At 39.4% G+C, this 21,251-nt stretch overlaps 1 protein-coding gene across 2 annotated transcripts in view; it reads left to right on the top strand.

The window, feature by feature from the left end:
* The window catches only part of SGCD (sarcoglycan delta), a 712,416-nt gene that overhangs the window by 593,167 nt on the left and 97,998 nt on the right, over positions 1 to 21,251 (top strand). For both annotated transcript variants that reach the window (XM_089527864.1, XM_089527874.1), the window contains 2 exons: positions 4,583 to 4,670; positions 17,813 to 17,932. In XM_089527864.1, the coding sequence (XP_089383990.1) occupies positions 4,583 to 4,670; positions 17,813 to 17,932 (208 nt within the window). The remainder of the gene's footprint in view (positions 1 to 4,582; positions 4,671 to 17,812; positions 17,933 to 21,251) is intronic.

Raw genomic sequence — 21,251 nt, 5'->3', positions numbered from 1 at the left:
ATTGCTCTGGATCCAGAAGATAAAGAGGAGAAAGGGGATTATATCTAGACCATAAGCCATCCAGGAGCCCCATTCATTCCTGCAAGTGTCATTCTCATTGCAGTTTGATGAGAGAAAACCATACCCAGAGTTCCTTCAGCACAGTGCCCTACAAATTTGTTTAAAAGGCTGTGAGTCATAAAAAAAAAGCATCTTTGGGTGCTTTAGCATACGACAACACTGGATGCCAGAGCTGTGCAGTGCCTCTCAGTGAATGATAAATCCTGGTTGTTAGGTTCCTTTTAGCCTTTAATGGAATGAGTTATGGGAAATTAAGTGGGCAGTTGCCTAAGTGCTTGAACAATTTTCTCCCAGCAGACTAATACAGCAATCACTCTTCCATCAGGCAAATTTCGTTCTGGAAAACCACAAGAAGCAAAGATCTGAATATGTAAACGAAAAGACTGAAAGAGGGGGCAGTAATTATAAATGTTTTTAAAAGGTAGTGTGGCTGCTCTGGAGGTGCATATGCCCCCTTGCATCTCTATTATTATTATCTTAAGAGTAGAGTCTCATTTTATGCAAATCTGTAATACAAACTGGAGCTTAGCTCCATCTCCATCCTCCACACACTGCAGGGAGTAATGGAGTCTGAAAGTCTACTGACCTTTCCAGAAAGGCTTGCTAATTAAAGAAGACAAGCTGTACCAATCACAAAGCTTAAGTGGCTGTGGAAGTTAGAGGATTGTGTGGTTTATAAAAAGAGATCTGTCTGTGGTGAAAAAAGGAGCGAGCCTCCTTTTGTAGTAATACATAATATCAAAGCAATTATGCCTAGATAATAAAATCAGAGTCAGTTGTGCTTAAAGTTTGCCTAAAACAATGTTTCTCGATGAATGGAGAAGTGTATGACAAACTCCAAGTGACAGCTGCTGCTATATTTTGTTTCAGGTTGGCTCTCATTTTGTTATCTGAGGCTGAAAATGTTTGGTACTTGCTTATAAGCAGCCTGCAATTTCTGGTTAGATTTAAAGATGCTGATCCACTCAGAATTAATAAGTGGGGTAGGAACCTCTGCACTCTAAAATGCCTTGGGTCACCCCCATATCACACACTGATTCAACTATCAGACCCTATGGAGTGCCTTACTGAAACATCTAGCCCAAAGCTTAGTTTCAATGCACAGCATTTTGAAGAAGTCCATCCATTGGGAATGTTTTTGCATAAAAACCTAAAAACTAGATACACTACACAATTATAGTGATATTATTCCACTTTAACTACCATGGTTCCCATCCTATGGATTCCTGGGATTTGCAGTTTAGGAAGGGGCATTTAGAATTTTCAGCCAGAGCAGTCTAGCATCTAACCATACTACAAAACCCAGGATTCCATTGGATGCAACCATGTAGTGATAGTGGCATTTCAGTGGTATAATTATGCAATATGAAAGGGATTTAAGTTTTGTCCCACTCCAAAGCAAGCATCCATGCCACCAGCATACTGTGACTGATGTGAGCACATAGCATTGCATTAAGCAACCTCTCAAACCAGTAATCCTAGGCACACCTCTGCTTTACATTCAATGTACCTGCAAATAATAAAATTTGGTTTGAACTCCAATGCACAGAGGGCAGACTGTGCTTTATAAGGTGCTATATCAGTGCCTCTGATGTAGAACATTCTCCAATATGGCTGTATAGGAAGGATGGAAGTCATGCAGCTCTTCAGATGTTGTTGGACTGCAACTCCCAGCCCTAGGCAACATAACCAGTGCTGAGGCATGCTGAGTGCCTGGAGCGATCTGGAGGGCTACATAGTTCCCACCTTGCTATAATTTCTGCTGGCCCTGGACTTATTTCAATAAGAATGGCACAGGCCCCACTTGCTTGCACATTGTCAATGTAAAACAGTCTACAGTGGGTATATAAAACAGTGTTGCTTGACAGTGTTTTGTAGTTTGGCTAAAATTCTGCTTTTGTACCTTTTGCTAGGACACAGTATGCTTGTGGCATCAGTGTAGAGTTTGGAGTAGCCAGAGGCTTATAGTGAGAGCCAGTGGTATTGGTGTCCTAGTTATCCATTCCAACTGTGTCTGTATCTTCATATCAAATAATAACAACAAATTTCAAATTCTTCAATAGCATTTTTTTTGCCCCTTCATATCAAATGGTCACCACAAACTGCCTATACTCAAGCCTTGTGAACTAAAACAGCATTATTTTCTGCTAAGTTTGCATCTCAAAAATAAATTATGCCAATGGCATGACATCAGGTCAAGTAGTGTCAATGAAAGGTTAAATATGGTTTTCAGACTCTGAACATAACACTTGCATCTGAAAAAAATGGTGGTTAGATTGTTTTCTGTGCAGACATAATAACACAATAAATGTAAGATTTATTCTTATGCATAAAATATTTTGTATATAACTTTAAGAATCACTTAGGTCCTGTCTGCATTGGCCCAGATACTCCCAGGGGCAGCATGATCCCAGAGCTAACCACACCTCCCCCTGTTACCTCAGGTTTTGGTTTAGGGGTCATTTTGTGTCTCTTGCAGAACCCTGCTTGAACATCTGGCAATTTATATGTAGTAAGAGTCTTCGTTGTTGAATTTTAAGCATCACCTTGCTTGCATGAGAAATTAATGCAATAGTTCTGTGACTGCCGCAGTTGCTGGTGTCTCCTTTCTTGAGGATTGGAATACAGTATATACTGAGTGTTTCCATTCTGTGGGCCATTGTTTTCTTTTCCAAATTTATTGACATATTTTGGTGTAGCTTGGAGTAGCTCTATTGGCATGCCACCAGTTCCAGGTGATTTATTTCTCTCAAGTGGAATTTTGTAATTGTACTGGCCAAATGGCTGTAATAAAGTTTATTATTATTATTATTTCTCTCAAGTGCAATTAGTGCAGCCCTCACTTCACTTTTTAAAACCTGAAGTTCATCCTCATAGGGTTCTTCTTTAAATGAATCTGCCGTGAATTTGTTCCTTTTATATAGTGCTTCTGTGCATTGTTTCAATTGGGTTTTTTTATAGAGTTGTTTCTTGGGTTGCTTGAAGAATGTATTTGCAGCAGGCAGGCAGGCTCCTGGCTGAGGGTGGGGTGGGGGCCTGTCAGCTGGAGCCCAATTCCTTCACTCTGAAGGAAGTGCAGCAGGGAGAAAGAGAGAGACAGGCCAGCCTCCCTCTGCTGCCTCTTCTTCCTCAACTACTACAAGTTCTTCATTTCCTTCTTCTTCTTGAGAAGGAGGACGAAGGGAAGGGAAGGGGAGCTGGGCAGAGCAGAGGCAGTGTGTGCCTACGAGGAACGACGGGAGTGCGCCTGCCTCCTGCCTCCATGGCTCTCACTGGTTCGTGTGTGTGTGTGTGTGTGTGTGTGTGGTGTGTGTGTTTTATGACTTCACTGTTGTGTGTGCGTGTACATACATAGTTGATGTAAATCCTATTGGAGAGGCGGGATAGAAATAATATTTTTATTATTATTATTATTATTATTGAATGGAATATTGATGTACAGAAAAAGGTTTCTCTCAAAGTAAATAGACTGCAGTGTGTGACCACAAGTTTCCATTTCTTTCCCATTGCATTTTGCAGTCCTGGCACACAGATAGGGTTGCTATAATTCTCTACTATAAACTGGGACAAAATGTAGGACAAAATTTAGACCAAAATATAGGACAGTTGTAGGATAAAATTTAGCCCAAAATGTAGGACATTTAAGCTCCTCCATTTTTCCTAAATGTCCTACATTTTGAGCTAAATTTTATCCTACAATTGTCCTATATTTTGGTCTAAATTTTGTCCTACATTTTGTCCTGGTTTATAGTAGAGAATTATGGCAACCCTACACACAGAGGGGATCTCCTCAAGGAAAGCCCTCTTTAACGGGAAGGGTTCTCACCTTCCCTTGTTTTCGACAAGATTTATTTATTCCTCTTGCTTACCTTAAGAAACCATTTAGAGTTACAGAGCAACTGTAGGTTCAGTTGCAAAAAGAGATGCTAAAACAGTTTGCTTTGGCATTTCCTGACCTTGTTTAAAATGAGAAGAGACTATCCCTCCTAATTGTCCCTGCTGCTGAATTAATTGGATATAAACTACTTTTGCACTTTGAACTCAGTTTACAGCAACTGAAGAAAGTTGATGGCAAATGGTGAAATTGGGAGGAAGAGAAACTGGAGCATTTTAAAAGCAGCTGAGAAAGCAGAAAGGTAGAAGATTAATTGAGGATGTCCCAGCTGAACTGGGATAGTTGCAGGGTATGATACCTCTTCATCCATGCCTTCAAAGGTTTACCACCTAGAGCAAATCCCAGTGACCATTTGGTGCACATGTTTTTTGCTATGTTATCCAGTTATGGTCCTGTTAGAGAAAGAAGTTTATGGAAATGTATAAGCAGATTTTTGAAGTTCAAATTTTATTTAATAGTCAAAGAGAAGCCACACAACCCCCCCCCCCAAAAAAAAAAAAACCAGGATGAAACAATGATGTGGACATGGGCATCCACATCCTGTGAAGGTTTGTGAGAGCAGGGTACATCGACTCATGGAAAGTGAAGTGCCCATCTCACTCATTTTCTCTTGTGCTCTTATTGTAGGGCAACCCTCTGTACTTCCAGTCTGCTCGGAATGTTACAGTGAACATTCTCAATGAGGAGAGTAAAGTTCTTACACGTCTGGTAACAGGTAAGGTGAAGGAAACGCTGGAGGAAGGGATAAAAAAGAGAAAAGAGGCACTCTGGTGGGGCATTGTGCAATCATTAGCCCATGGGATAATCATTACTGACTGACCTAGTCCAATACAAGCCATGACCCAGCTTGCCCTTGCAGGAATTACAGTTAAGAATGTTACAAATGAAAGGACATTTATTTTTCATTTGAAAGCAAATCCCAAGTCAAAAGGTCACTTGTACAAGCACAGGTTCAGGAAGACGACTGGCATTTTGATGTTTTACTTGTAACAGACATAAGAACATCCCTGGACACTTTAAACATGCCCATGTCAACCAGCATGGTGCAGATTAATATTCACAGCACAGGAACACTCTTGCCTTTTAAAGATTTGGGGGGGGGGGGGGGTTAAAACTTTTTAAAATTCCCTTGTGTTGATAAGTACCATTTATGGTCACGAAATGGTGCACTTTGTGTTTGACAGGGAAAATGGATGCTTTGGAAAATCCCCAGCAGACGGGTTGCCTTTGAGCACCCGTCTGCTTTCTGCAGCAAGAAGGGCCTGGCACAAAAGCATGAAGGCAGGCAGGCAGACTGGCAAGGGGGAGCGGCAGTGCCTGTGGGGTGGCACTGGCAATCCATAAACATGTTGCTCTGTGTGAAATTAGATTGCCTGCCTTGCTTATATAACACCTTGCCTCCAGTCACCAGGCTAAATAATTAAATAAACAGTTTCAGTCACCAATTATTTTTAGTTGCATGTGTGAAAATTGCCTGGAGGAGAGGAAATAAATTCACCCCCTGAATTGAATCCCAGATAGACACATTCAAAAGAAGCTTGTTTTGCAAGCGGATCATTTGCCATTTACAGGCAGAAAACGTAGACCACTCTAATGACTGTGTTGCAAAATAGGATTTAGAAGCAGCAGCCGCTATGCACTCACAAAGTTGATGTGGTATGTGTGTAGGAATTGTGCAGCTGGTTAGGCTAGAAACTCCTATGCTGAGAAGATGCTCCCATGAGATTCAGGTTTTGTCTTTTAACAGTGCTACCGAGTTATCCAGACACAAGAATAATAGCTGTAACTTGTTCATTTAGGAGAGATACAAAATAGATAAGGCCACTAGTATAAGAGCTGCAAGCTTTTCAGCTGCACAGAGCTCTTCAACAGAGCTCATTATGAAAGCAACTATACAGATAGCTTTGATTATTCTAAATGCAAATATTTTAACTACTTGTACAGAACCTATATAATCATATACAAATGGGTGTTTTTCCTGTCACCATGTCAAAGATTTCTATAATTGTGTGTTGTAGGAAGTAGATAACTGTGTTTGTTCTTTTCCCATGGAAAACCATGTATATTTTGTGCTCAGAGAGAGAGAGCTGTAAAATGTTCAAACCTGGAGACAGATATGAGAGCCCAGTGGACTGAGAGGAACTAGATTTGAGAAGAAATCAATCAATGCTTTAAAAATGCTTTGTGTTAAAAAAAATATTGTGATGGTTTTCAACTATATAGGCAGCCCTTTTGTAGAATATAGGTTAAAGCAAAACACATTTGAGTTCTTTTGAATAGAAGGTCTGAATCAACTTTGAATCCTTTTGTAGATGCCTGCACAGCTCAGTGACAGCTTAAGTAAAACTTAACTCTGAAGAAAAACATTGGCTAGAATCCTGTCAGTTACTCTGACTAGAGTGAGCCCATTCTATCAATTGTTGAATGTTGAATCAGCACATAGGTAAATCCAGTTGTTTTAGTGGTACTATGCTAGTCGGGACTAACAATAGATTTAGGTCATTGTAGATCAGGCATTAATCAGAATGCAGCCTGTAGAATTTTTCTGAAATGATACTGGTCAGAAATAGACTAAAATACTGCCATCTGTCATGAGTAATAATAAATTTGGTGTTGTGTGCCTTCAAGTCATTTTCAAGTTATGGCAACCCCAAGGTGAACTTATCATGAGGTTTTCTTGCCAAGATTTGTTCAGAAAGAGTTTGCCATTGCCATCTTCCCACCCTATGAGGCTAAGAGATTGTGACTTGTTCAAGGTCACCCAGTAGATTTCCATGGCTGAATGGGGATTCAAACCCTTGTCTCCAAAGCCATTATCCAGTACTCAAACCACTACACAAAATTGACTCTACAATAGTTCACAAGCAAATTCTATATACTATATTAACAGTATTAATTATTGGTAATAACATTGCTTATAGAATTTGCCTGTGAATTGCTAAACTATTTCCTTTCCCTAATCTTTGCCTCTAATTATGAGAACAATACACCCATGTTGTGTTCTTCAGTTCTCTGCAAATAAAAGCAAGCTACTTTCTCTTATTACAAATAATCACAATAGTCAACCTCTGTGTGATGTAGATCTGCATGGAATGTTTTGAAGTGGAGGTTGGCAAAGTTAAGCTTTCTGCCAAGTAATGGAAGAGACATCTGTTTGTGCTGCTGAGCTACAAATTTCCATAACTGTTACAATGTGAGCTGTTAACATACGTTAAACTTTGAGGTGAAGAAGCCATTGTCTAAATAGCCCAAAAGAAAAGCATTGGGAAGTATACATCAAAGAAGATGTCACAGTTTTGCTCCTTCCAACACCATAAGAAGTCCCCTGTGAGATAGGACCAAACACCTATCTAATCTGGGTTTTTTTTCCGCAAGGCCGTTCCTGAATAAAAGTGTCCAGCCACAGAATGATCGCCCTTCACATCATGTATTAGCCCACCGCTCTGTCCTCATTATATTTTTATTGTGTTATTAATAGATATTTTAATTTCCAATTTTAATTGTATCACGTTTAATCCTGTTTTAGGGAGGGATTTGGGTCATAATGTTGAATGTGGATATTTTAATGTGTTGTGAGCCGCTTTGATTGTCTCATCACAGAAAAACGGATAAAAATAAAAGTTTTATTTATTATTGTTTATTTATTATTATTATTTTCTTGTCAAAGTGGGTAGCCAGATATTTGTGGGAACCCCACCAGCAAATGCAACTGCACCCTCCTGCTTATGTATTCCAGCAGCTGGTATTCAGGGGCAGAAATCCACACCTAAAGCATTATTGAGAGTTGACCATCCAATTTTTATATAAAACCTCTAGTGCAAAGGCTATCATGCAGTTCCATCATTGTACATGGAAGTAACACCACCACCACCAGCAACAACAACTTTATGTAGAAGAAAAAGACAGGTTTTATCTAGACTTGAAAATTCTTAAAATATACTGAACGTTGTGGAGAGAGTGTTTTCTCCTCATACAGCTTTGTCCAGAGGTTGTTTTGCTCTCAAATTAAACTACTTTTTAAAATAAATAAATAAAGCAAGCTGTAGTAAGTGCTTCGGGTGTTGCATTGGGACTTAGGAGATCTAGGTTAATAGACGCATACAGTTGGAAGAGATCCCAAAGACCATCCAGTTCAGTACCCTGCCATGTAGGAATACAGAATCAAAAAACTCCCCATGGATGACCATACAGCCTCTGTTTAAAAACCTCTAAAGAAAGAAACTCCTTCACACTCTAATGCAGCATATTCCACTGTCAAAAGGCTCTTACTGTCAGGATGTTCTTTTTAGTGTTTGGGTGGAATCTCCATTGCTCCATGTCCTAATCACTAGAGTAGCAGAAAACAAGCTTGCTCCTTCTTGACAATCTTTAAACTTTTAAACATGGCTATCATGCCACCCTTTAATCTTTTTTTCTTCAGGCTAAACATAGCAGCTCCCTAAGCTGTGCCTCATAGGGTGTGGTTTCCAGACCTTTCTCCATTTGGGTTGTCCTTCTCTGGACATATCCTAGTTTGTCCACAACCTTCTTAAACTATGGTGCCCAGATCTGGACACATTAATCCAGGTGAAGTCTGCCCAAAGCAGAATAGAGTGGTACTATTACTTCCCTCATCCTGCACATTATACTCCTATTGATGCAGCCTTGAATAACATTGGCCTTTTTAGCTGCCACATCACATTGCAGATTCATGTTCAGCCTGTGGTCTACTAAGGTTCCTAGATCCCTTTTGCATGTTCCGCTGTCAAGCCAGGTGTCATCCATCCTATAACTATGCATTCCATTTTTACTGCAGAAGTTTAGGATTTTATATTTCTCCATGTTGAAATTCAATTTGTTAGTCTTAGCCCAACTTTCTAATCTGTTAAAGTCATTTTGAATGCTTCCTTTGATGTCATCTGCAAATTTGGTACATACACCCTCTATTCCATCATCCAAATCATTGTTGAACAGCAATGGGCCTGGAACAGAACCCTGTGGAACCTCACAAGTCACTTCTCTCCAGGATAAAGATGATCCATTGGTGCCACCCTTATAATTATAATTATTATTATTATTATTATTTATATAGAGCTGTAGATTTACACAGTGCTATACATACAAACAATAAAATAGATAAAGTAAACCTGCCCATGGCGTACAATCTAAGAAATAATAGCATAATACATATAAATAATACATAACAATACAGGAAAGGGTACAATAAAGTAAAGCAGGCAACCAGTTAAAAATGTCAGATAACAAATAATCATCACTCAGTGCCTGGGAATGCTTCACTGAACAGGATGGTCTTCAACTCAGTTTTGAAACTGGTTAAAGAAGTGATGAGCCATGTCAGTAGAGGAAGGAGATTCCAGGAGTGAGGGGCAGCAAGTGAAAAGGGACAAATTCGGGAAAATCCTAGGCTGAGACAGCAAACCTTCACTACTAGAATGGAGGGCACAAGTGGGAAGGTGAGGAGAAAGAAGGTCTGATAGTGAAGAACATTTGCGATTAGGTTAGGCTGCTGTGAGGGCAGTTAGAAAGGGTTTTAGGTACCCAAGAGAGGGATGAAGAGTGTCCTTAATTATAGTTATATAATATAATTACACAACACTATAAACACTATGTGGGATACATAGTGTTTGGTGACTAGGGGAGTCACAGGGAACCATAAGGGTTATAAGATATAAAAGTTTAATAAATGTTCTGTTAGAACTTAGTCTGTAAGGGAATGTGTATGTGTGTGTGGAGAGAGAGAGAGAGTTATAAAGAAACAATTACAAAGACAAGCTAAAACAACAGTTAAACTGTGTAACTAATAAAGTATTTATAAACCGTTTCTGTTGTGAACACCATCCACTAAAACAGATACTGCATTCAGCCTGACTTGCAAATAAATTTCTTACTTTGTTTCAAAAAGCAGAAGTCTGAAATGATTTCAGAAACACATTAAAAATACTGCCAACATTAAGAAAAGTTTTTTAGATTTGGGACACAATAGGCCTGATACAGAGAGGCCAAAATAAAGCTGCTTTGAGTCTCTTTGGAGGAATGCTGTTTAAATGATGCATGGGTCCTAAGAGTCCAGAAGCTGCGCCAAAGCTGCTTAGGATTGGAGTGTGGCTTTGGCATTACTTCCAGACTCTTAGGACCCATGCATCATTTAAACAGCATACCTCCAAAGAGACCCGAAGCAGCTTTATTTTGGCCTGTCTGTATCAAGCCATTAGATAATGGGTGAACATCGCGTTCACATAATTGTTGTTTACATGACACACATGCCCGGAGTGCCCAGAAGCCACCCCAGGACTATGCCAAGGCCACTTAACCCAGCCCAAAACCAGACCAAAAGGAGTAGATCTTTTCGGCTGCTATTTGGGGCCACTGGAATAGGTGCCCTCAGGGTTGCAGTGTGTGTTTGCCATGGCCCTGGGGCAACTGGGCTCGGAGCAGCTTCTAGGCACTCCTTCCTACCCCTTTGCTTATCCCCTTTGCTTCCAGACCTTTTACTATCTTGGTTGCCGCCCTCCAGACACATCCCAGCTTGACATACCCTGCTTGAACTGTGGTGCCTAGAACTGGACACAGTATTCCACAGGTATCCTTTAAAGTTGTTTCTAAATTGGGAGCCATTTGGGGGAGCCATCGAGGGCCACAAAGGAGTGCCATCCATGTGAAAACACAGAGGGTATAAGTGGCAGATTTTCCACATGAGATCTGACCAAAACAGAAAAGAGTGGTACCATGATTTTTGTCAGTCAGGAAATGTGGAAGTGACTGTGCAATGCTAGAATTCACCATTGTGTGCTTGGTCAAAGAAGAATATAATTAAACATAGGCCTTGAATTTCAGGAAAGCTGATTTTATCAAGATCAAGGAATTATTAGGTGGAACACCATGGCTAGAGATGTTAAATAAAAAGGACAAACACCAAAGTGGGAGTTGAGTTGCAAAAAGCACAGTCACAAACAATCCCATGGAAGAAATGGGAAACATCTAAAAAAACAATAACAATGTGGCTGCACAATAATATCAAGGAGAAAGTGGAAAAAAAGAATATGTATAAAGCATGGAAGGAAGGGCAAATTGCCACAGACAAATACAGATGCATAGCCTAAGCTTGGAGGAATTGTGAAACGAAGTTAAAGCTTAGAACAAACTGGGACAGACTAGCTATGGAAGCAGGGATGGGGATATGTTCAAAACAAGAAAATGATCAAGGAGACAGTGGGGCTGCTACTCAATAAGAATTGTAAAATGCTAACAGATTGCAGCAAAAAGGCAGAACTACAGACATCTACTTTTGCTTCACTTTCCTTCCTCCTAAAAAGAGAACCATTTACATGCATCACCAGAGACCTTGGTGAAGGATCCAAATGCAAGCCAGGATTGATAAGGAGATCTCCTATTTAATCACCTATGATTCTGTGACTCTATGATTCTATCTCAAAAAGTTCATATCTGCAAGGCCAGCTGGACTGCATCTCAGAGCACTGATGGAACTTTCTGATATACTCTTAGAAAAATTTGTCCTCATTTTTTAGAAATCTCACCTGGCAAACAGGTGAGTTGCCAAAGGACTAGGAAAGAGCAAATATTGTCCTTCTCTTCGAAAAGAGCAAAAAAGAAGATTTGCTTCAAACTGGAGGGAAACCTCAAGCAGAGTGACCTATAGTTCTGACCTGGTGCTGTCAAAAATGTTGGCAAGTTGTGGATGATACAAAACTAACACACTGGAGAATAGTAACAGAATTCTATAGGACCTTGATAAACTAGAAAATTTGACTGAAATCAATAAACTGAAATTAAGTGAAGATAAATGCAAAATTCTACATTTAGACCACAAATTCCATAAGCACAGGTATAGGATGAGAGATAAGTTGGCTTAACTGTAGTACGTGTGAAAAGGGCCTTGGGATTATTGTTGATCATAAATTGAATATGAGCCAGCGGTGTGATGCTGCAGCAAAGAAGGTGTTTAATGTTTTACCCTGCATTAACGGAATCATAGTTTCCAAGTCAAGGAAAGTATCACTATATTATGCATTAGTCAGGTCTCATGCAGAGTACTACATTCATTTCTAGATGCTTCATTTTCAGAAGGATACAGACAAGTTGGAGCAGGTTGGCAGCAATAACAACAAGAGGTAGTGAAAATGAAATATATAAGGAAAGGTTGAGGGAGTTGGTAATGTTTAGCATGGTGAAAAGAAGCCTGAGGGTTATATGAAATATAAATGAATTTCATGTTTGGACTTGGGTCCCATGTCCAAGATATCTCATTATGCATATGCAAATATACCAAAATCTGAAAAAATATGAAATCCCAAATTTTTTGATCCCAAGTATTTTGGATAAGGAAGACTCAACCTGTATTTGTTTTCATATAGAGATGATGGAACTATTACTATATTTAATGGTGCCTTACGTTATGGTGGGCCCAGTGTTTTACTACTTTTTAATTTATTAGTAAAGCATAGTATTTGCTTCACATTTTAGCACAATCTGCTTCATATCAGACTTATTCCTATAATTCAGTTCAACATTCCCACAGTGAAGAGTGATGTTAAAAAAAAATCATCATCCAGCAGTTCTGCAATCTCATTATCATCCTTTACCAAATCTTTAGTCCATTTTACCACACAGTGGTCCAATTATCTTTCTAGATCAGCGGATCTCAACCTTGTTGAGTTTCAAGGTTTTGGACTTCACTTTCAAGACTGTCATCATTGCTCATACTGATGGAGGCTTCTGGGAATAGAAGTACAAAACAGCTGGAGGATTCAAGGTTGAAAACCTCTAATCTAGATAGTTTCCTGGTTCAGAAATAGTTAAATAATTTACTACTTTTGGTCAGCATTATTTGTGATGTGCTATTTGAACACATTACTTAACATCTCAGAAAAAAGGTATTAATAACAATTTCAATGGTCTTCTATCCCCCTCACCCTAATCCAAATACTGTATTCTATTCATGGCGCTAGTGACAAGCATGGTGTGACATTATACTCCTTCAATTCAGCTTCTGCTCATTTTCTACCACTCTCTACTGCTTTGGAGCCCTGTAGCCTGTCTGCTCACCTAGATACTTCTCTGCTGTCTCATTTCTAGTTTTATTTAGTAGAATGGAAAACATGGTAGCTTACATCCGAGAGAAAAGATGTATGAAAAGTGTGGTAAACCTATGAGATTGGTTACAGGAATCCTTTAAAACTGCATCTAAATTGGGACCCATTTGGAGGAGCAGTTGATAGCTATAAGGGAATGCCATCCATGTGAAAGCACAGAGGGTATAAATGGCAGATTTTCTCCCAGTCCCTACAAATCTCTTAAATTAAATGGGCATGGAGTCTGTCTTGAGCAGATTGAATTGACTCACTAAATCTTTTGGACTAGGCAGGCGTCTTTGTCTTGGGGTATCTTACTTTCCTTCCATTTTTATGCTTGTACATGTTTGCTCAGAATCCTAATCTGCAGGAGATAAAAAGATGAATGTATGACATATCACTTGGAGGCAAACGTTACTTCACATATGATAATATGGTGTGCATATGCTTAAATATATCAACTTCTGGAAGATGTATTCAAGCAGGGGCATTAAGCATGAGATTAATGACATAGCTTTAAAAAGATTTTGCTGCTAGTTAAATCTACATATGGTACATTGATAGGTGAATACAGACTGTTGCTAATTTTTTGTTGCAGGACTTTTAATAGAGCACAGAACCATTTTTTCTTGTCTTCAGTATGTACTAAAGCCAAGACAACAAACTCCTATGCTCATAATTTCACTATCTTTCATTTTTCAAGTTAATAATACAGTATTTGGCTAAAATCTGTTCTCATATCTGTAGCTTTTCCATAAATTTAATTTTCTGATGAATCAATTTTTGGGTCAAATTCTGTGAAAATAACACTCTTTCTATTGTATAATTGAATTTTCTACCTGGAACAACAATAAATATGACGTATTCTCCAATCATCCCAATTTGGCAGGGGCATTCTCTCTTAAGCTTCTATCATCCTACTTTTCCAGCTGCTTTTAAAATGTCCCAGGTTTTCTCTCCTCCTCCCACTTTCTTCCTTTTTTCTTGGTTCACATTAAGTGCTGAAAACTGAGTTCAAAGTAGAATTAAAAAGTGGGAGAGGAGAAGAGAGGGCAGAATTTTGCCCTTCCCATTAAACTCAAACAAAACAAACAAAACAAACAAAAACCCAAGCCTGCTGCAGCCTCTCCTAGCTTGTCTGTTCTTCATCATTAATAACGTTGGCCAGCTTAGCCACAGCCAGTGTTCCAGATTTCATCTGTGAAATGTTGGAGGTATGACATGATAATTAACTGGGAAGTTTATCACATGGGAGAAATACCATGCAAAAACAGGATTTAAAAGGTAGTAAAAAAAACTCGCAAAAGTGCGTTAATTTTCACACATGTCATTGTTAAACTTGTGTTAACCCACATAGAAAATAAAGAAAAGCTACTCCTTTTTACTTTTGGGATTTTCCAAAAGTAAAAAGGAGTGGCTTTTGTTTACTTTCCTTCCACTTTCTGTCTGGGTTAACATTAGTTTAGCAATGACTGTGTGAAAATCAACCTGCTGTTGTGGGTTTTTCCCAATTTTAACCCTTGTTTTTCCACAGGATTTCCCCTGTGTGATAAACTCCTTTGTGTTGTTGAGGAAGACTAATTTATTGATATCACATATAAAATGTTGGCATTCATGCTAAAAGAAAAGAAAGCAACTCTTTTCCATTCCTTTCTGAGAAGCTCTTGAACAAGATGAGAAGAGGAACTAAGATGGAAGAAAACAGAAAAACTTGTCTCTCCTAACATTCTGGAAATAGGCCTTCCTCCGGGATCAGAATCCCAAAGCATAGAAGGTACCCATCCATTTAGAGAAAGCAAGGTGACTACCCAAATTGTAAGATATGGTGGGCAAGTTTCAGAGCTTTGAAGGCTGCACATATCCTCCCAGGTATCCCTATCCCTTGACATGCACATTTTTTTTAAAAAAAAAAATCCTCATTGCTTCATATGGTTTGGCCCCTTATCTATTTTAGCTCCTTGATCTCCGGGGGGGGGGGGGGGGGCTCATTTAAAAACCAGATGTGAAGAGAGGTCCCTATCAGTTCTGTGGTTTGGAGTGCATGGTGAAATTCTTCCTCACATCCTTTGGAACAGCCTTTCTCGATTTTTTTGTTACCTTTACCTATACCGTTGAAATATTTTTAGGTCTCAGGGAACACATGTATAAAAAATATATCTACAGCTTAAGCAAAAAAATTTTTCCCCAGTCACAATCTCTCATGGCACCCCCAGTGACCTCTTATGAAAGATTCTAGCAACCCAGCCCTAGGGTGTGCAATGGGTCTTTCTCTGTCAAACAAAAACATTTTGGGTTGCTAAAGTAATGAAGGCTGTACTTTGCCTAACCCTGCCATAAGGTTTGCCTTTGAAATTTGTATCAGTGCTCCAAATACAGTTTTTTGCAAAAGTTATGTGGCCATATTTCTTTTGAAGAATGCATTTTTTTCATAGACTCATAAAGTTGGAAGAGACCACAAGGGCCATCCAGTCCAATACCTAGTGGCTCAAGAGGTGATAAATAATTGACTTGAATAAATAATATACACATTCTATTGCTTATATAGCTATTTGAGACTGCAACATTTTTGTTTCAGGAGTTGTGTAGAAAGGAACCACAATCCCAAGTGCATATTTGAGATATGTGGTATGCAGGTTGCGGCTAAGGCACAAACTCATCTTCCATTACATGTATGTTTTACATACCAGGTCATTGCACTGATCAGACTTTTGTCCCATTGAACTTTATGCCATTTAAAAGTCCACAACCATATATTATCTTTACCTTTACCATGGTAGTGAGAGTATACTAGTATGTGGAGCAGCAGAAAGCAAGCTTGCTCCATCATTACTGTGACATCCCTTCAGATATTTAAACATGATTATTATGTCACCTCTTAACCTTCTCTTACCCTGGCTAAACATACCCAGCTCTCCTCAGAGGCTATGGTTTCCAGAACTTTCACCATTTTGGTCACTGTCTTTTGGATATGCTCCAGCTTGGCAACTTCATTCTTCTGTTCCTCTGTTTCATTAACCAAGAATTGATAAAAATTTTGAATAGCACTGTGCCCAGGACGGAATCCTGTGGCACCCTGCTAGTCACTTTTTTCCATGATGAGGAGCCATTGCTGAGTACCCTTTGTGTTTAGTTGATCAACCAATTACAAATCCACCTAAAAATCTCATTGTCTAACCCACATTTTACTAGCTTTTTTGAAAGGATATCATGGGGGACCATGTCATGGGGGCCTTGTCAAAGGCCTTACTGAAATCTGGTTTCAGAAATCTGAAGTCTGGAAACCATGTCCTATGAGGAACGACTTCAGGAGCTGGGGATAGTTAGCTTTGAGAAGAGAAGGTTAAGAGGTGATATGATAGCCCTGTTTAAAAACTGGAAGGGATGTCGTATTGAGGAGGGAGCAAGCTTGTTTTCTGCTGCTCCAGAGAACAGGACCCAGAACAATGGATGCAAGCTACAGGGAAAGAGATTCCACCTCAACATTAGGAAGAACTTCCTGACAGTAAGGGCTGTTCGACAGTGGAACAAACTCCCTTGGAGTGTAGTGGAGTCTCCTTCTTTAGAGGTCTTTAAACAGAGGCTTTCAGACAGCCCTTACAGACCTAGGGGAAAAACAGACTGCCCCTTTGCACTGCTATCCAGGTGGCTTCAGAGTACGGTGTTTTGATGCTGCATGCTCTGAAGCTGCCCAGAAGCTGGCTTCATACTGCCTGGCTGCCCATAAATGGGTCAGCTTCTGGGCCACATGCCACCAGAGTGCCTGAAAGCCAGCTTTCATCTGTGGCAGGGCATAAAAGCTGGCTTTTTTCCAAGGCAAAAAGGAGCAGCTCTTTGCTGCTTCTTTTTGGGCTGGCAAAAAGGCAGATTGGGGCTGCGGCATGAAGTTGCTGCGGCCCTAATCCGGCTTTTTAGGGGCAGCTTCAAACTGCCCTGGGGGGGGGCTGTTTTGCCCCTTAGACCACTTTCATCTCTCTATTTCCCAATCCTGCCCAGTATGTTACAGGAAAAAAAGTTAAATATGGAAGTAGGCTGTACCTGATTTACATAATTTGGTCTGATGGCCAGGAATATCCAAAATTTGTGCTATTAGAAATATGGCCAGATAATAATAATAATAATAATAATAATAATAATAATAATTTGTTTTATTTATATACTGTTATTCCAAAGATCATAGCGGTGAACAGCAAGTAAGCTAATTAGCAAGTAAGCTAAGTAAGATGTGAGTAATGGAGTTCAAACAAACAAACAAGCAAACAAATAAATAAATAAATAAATAAGAAATACTGTGCTTTTTTTTCTCTCCAAAGGGCTTGTCTGGTATTTGATAAGTAGAAATGCTGAAGAAGAGAAGAGGCATATGCATTAGCCTCTCAATTGACATAATGTATACAGAATTATTAGCATAACCTCCTTCCTGTATTTTTGTTTGTCAAATTCTCTAAAGTTATTGTAATATATGATTTGAGAATCAGCATGATGTAGAGTTTAGAGTTGGATGAGGACAGTGGGAGACCAGAGTTCTAATCCCTGCTAGGTCATGGAAACCCACTGGGTGACCAAGGGCAAGTCACATGCTCTCAGCCTCAGAGGAAGGCAAGGGAAAAGCCCTTCTGAAGAAATTCTGCCAAGAAAATCCTGTGATAGGTTTTAGGGTCAACATAACTCGGAAATGACTTGATGGCATGCAACAGCATCAATAACAACATACTATTTTCAGCAGTTTTTTCAGTCAAAAAGACCACTAAATTTTCTTTCTTCTTTTTAGGTCCCAAAGCAGTGGAAGCATACAGCCAAAAATTTCAAGTGCTAACCACCAAGGGGAAAGTGTTGTTTTCTGCAGATGACAATGAAGTAGTAGTTGGAGCAGAAAGACTGAAAGTTTCAGGTAAATAAATTCAACAAAGCTTCTCTCATTATAAGCATAATTACTTTTTGGAAGTATTTTAGGTTTCTGATCTCCATTGTGGTACATTTGGAAAGCCTTGTAGCTGCTATTCCATTTGACTTCAAAGAAGAATTTGTTGAATGTTTTTGATTATTCATTGGATTTGCAGCTTTATATTTTCATGACCTTCAGAACTGGCACAAATTCCTAAGAGAAGATACACCATCCATCACATCATAATTTGTTGGATTATTAGAAAGATTGGCAGAGGAATATGAAAAAGGATAACTTCAAATAAAATGCACTTCCTTGACATGAGATGCACAGTGGCCAGTGTCTTGTAGATTATTATTTTTTATCTAGATCAAAGTTCATGGTCCACATAGTTGTGTGCTTGTATTTGCAATTAAAAGGCATTTTGGAGAACAGGTGGATGATTAAAAGATACAGCTATTTTTTGTTTGCTGCCCTTTGTCCACTTAAAATTGTGTACCCTCACCAAGCCACTTTCTTACCCAGGCAGTTGCATGTATCTCTTACTGATGTCATGTGTCGTGACTGGGGGAAATGAACATCTTGCATTATGTCTAAACCTCATTTCAAGCACAGTGGCAGCCAAGCATTTGAGGCTTCAGTTGTTTTTTATATGGGAGCCTTCAGTAATCAGTGTCCTCTAGTACTTCTGGCTGGTTAAACAGTACAAATCTACAATCTTAGCATAATTTTTTTCTGCTAAAAGCAACAAGAAAAAAAAATCCCTCAATTGGCTCTCACTCATAGTCCACAAGGCAGAAAGGGATGGAGAGTTATATTTAATACCTTTCCTGAAAGTTTGACAAAGGTGTATGTTTCAAATTGTTTCTCTTAGCATGTTTTTTTAGTCACTTCTGAAGTGGAGTAATCCACAAATTGCAGGTGCTTCGCTTTCAGCCTACACTGATCACATAGATTTGTCTGTTGTTTAGTTAAATTGCTGTTCTGTAGACAGCAGTGTTTTAGAAATATATATTTATATGTTTATTTTATGCCATCTCTTAGTCTATGGAACATAAAGGGATATTTCCCCAGTTCTTGTGCCATTTTTATTCATGCTTGCAGTAGAGTGTCTTTCTCAAGGTTTTATGTATCTTAAGCAAATACATCAGAGGAGAAAAGTGACAAAGACATCATAAGTTACATGGGGTTTTTAACAGAACTGACAGGAGACATTTGTAGTCTCCTTGATGCTTGGTATGTGCCATATTTCTTTAGTCTTGTCTTGGTCTTCACATAGTCCAATTAGTCCAGAAAAAATACACAATTCTGCTAATCACTTTGTTTTAGCATTGGCAAAGTCCAGGTGCCACTGTCTGCTAGCTATGTAAACAATCTTGACCTGTTCTTGTTGTTGCCTTAGGTGTCCTTGTAGCAACAGGGGAAGCGTGAGGCTGCAATCTGGCATGAAAGTTCTTTTGGAGAGGTTGGAGCAGCAGTTATTGGGCATGTGGCCACTTTTAATCTTGTTAATGATAATGACTGCCTTCCCTTTGTACTTTTTCAAAGCTTGATCAGGAAGTTTGTTCTCTAAAGCAGCTCTGCTGCCTTAAAGTGAAAAAGCAATAAGTCTGTCTCTTTTTTCTTTGAATTCTTAAAGATTTTTCCTAGCACTGACAACAACTTGCAAGGAACATGAAGGAAAACATTGTTTAGAAGATCTGAAAATTAGGGCTTAAAAAAAATGAAAAAATAAGGCATAGTTTGTTCTTCAAGCTGCCATCTGTGCAGGACATTAAACAGTTTAATCCTTTTTTGGAGGAGGGGGTGCATTTAGGAACAGATTTGGGGTATAAGCCACATGCTACTGCAGTTGATAGCAAGACACCACAGATTTTAATGATGTTGTAGGTATGATTTATTTCAAAGTCACTTACCCATGTATAGAACTCATAAAATCATAGTATCATAGAACTGAAAGAGACCCCAAGGGCCATCCAGTCTAGCCCCATTTTGTCAGGCATGAAGACACAATCAAAGCACTCCTGATGGATGGACATCCAGCCTCTTTTTAAATACCTCCAAAAAAGGAGATTCCACCATACTCTGAGGCAGCATATTCCACTGTTGAACAGCTCAGGATGTTCTTCCTAATGCTTAGATGGAATCTGTTTTCTTGTAGTTTGAATCCATTGCTTCTTGTCCTAGTCTCTAGAGCAGGAGAAAACAAGCTTGCTCCATCCTCAGTATGACATCCCTTCAAATATTTAAACATGGCTATGATACCACCTCTTCATCTTCTCTTCTCCAAGCTAAATATACCCAGCTTCCTCAGTCGCTCCACATAAGACATGGTTTCCAGACCTTTCACCATTTTGATTGTCCTGCTCTAGATGTCTTTTAGTTTGCCAATATCCTTTTGAATTGTGAATCCCAGATCTGGACACAAATCAGAATAGAGTGATACTGTTACTTCCCTCTGTCTAGATACTCATCAACCCTCCTCCCAGTAGCTAATTACAGGTAACTACATTGCTTGTAACTCATTATTTCCAAGCTTTGTTGTGGTCCTGCAAATCCCATTATCCCTCACTACTAGTAGCACTGGCTAGGGCTAATGGAGAACGCAGTCCAACAACATCTCCACATTGCAAATCCCTGGTCTACAACAGTGAGTGGCATCTTCCTAAGGCCTTTGTTTGACATTTTTCCAGTCACTTGTATCATTTCAGCTGGAGTTGGAATGGGGCTGAGATTATGACCATATGCACATAAAGCATATATCATACCCCAAAACTAGAGAACCTACCCATCCAGGAGAGTGGACAATTTGTTAATACTCATAGGGCTAATGTATCAAGCCTGTGTGGCTTCAAAAACTTCTTGCTTTGCCACTTCTAAGTATCTAAAGCAAAGATTAAACTGCTGAGATATCTGTTGCTCCAAAAAGTCTTCCTTCAACTTTAATTCATTAGCTACATTTATATAGGTGGTTAATAAATTTAAAAGAAACGAATAGAGGCCATGTCTTCACTAGAGCAGGGCAGCTCAGACTATTCTGCCTGTGGACCTGCCCCAAACCACCTCCATCACAAAGTCCTCCATTCTGAAGCTGGAGATTGCCACAGATTGTTTGGGTCCGGAGTCAGAACAAGGTGCCCAGTGACTGTTACATGGCTGGACACATTGTTTTAACTTTATAGAGTGAATGACTGGCGGCAGCAATGGACTTGCCAGGCAGCTCAGCAGGACAGGCCTCTGGGGTAAGGGTTCTGGTGCTGAGTGGGCTGGATGTCATCCAGTCTGCTTGCACCATGGCTTTGGGCTGTGCATTTTCTGGTCTCCT

The sequence above is a fragment of the Sceloporus occidentalis genome, unplaced genomic scaffold (assembly GCF_023333645.1).
Source record: "Sceloporus occidentalis isolate IW3139 unplaced genomic scaffold, rSceOcc1.0.p SCAF_1, whole genome shotgun sequence".
Taxonomy (NCBI): domain Eukaryota; kingdom Metazoa; phylum Chordata; class Lepidosauria; order Squamata; family Phrynosomatidae; genus Sceloporus; species Sceloporus occidentalis.
This window is presented reverse-complemented; position numbering and strand designations above follow the sequence as displayed.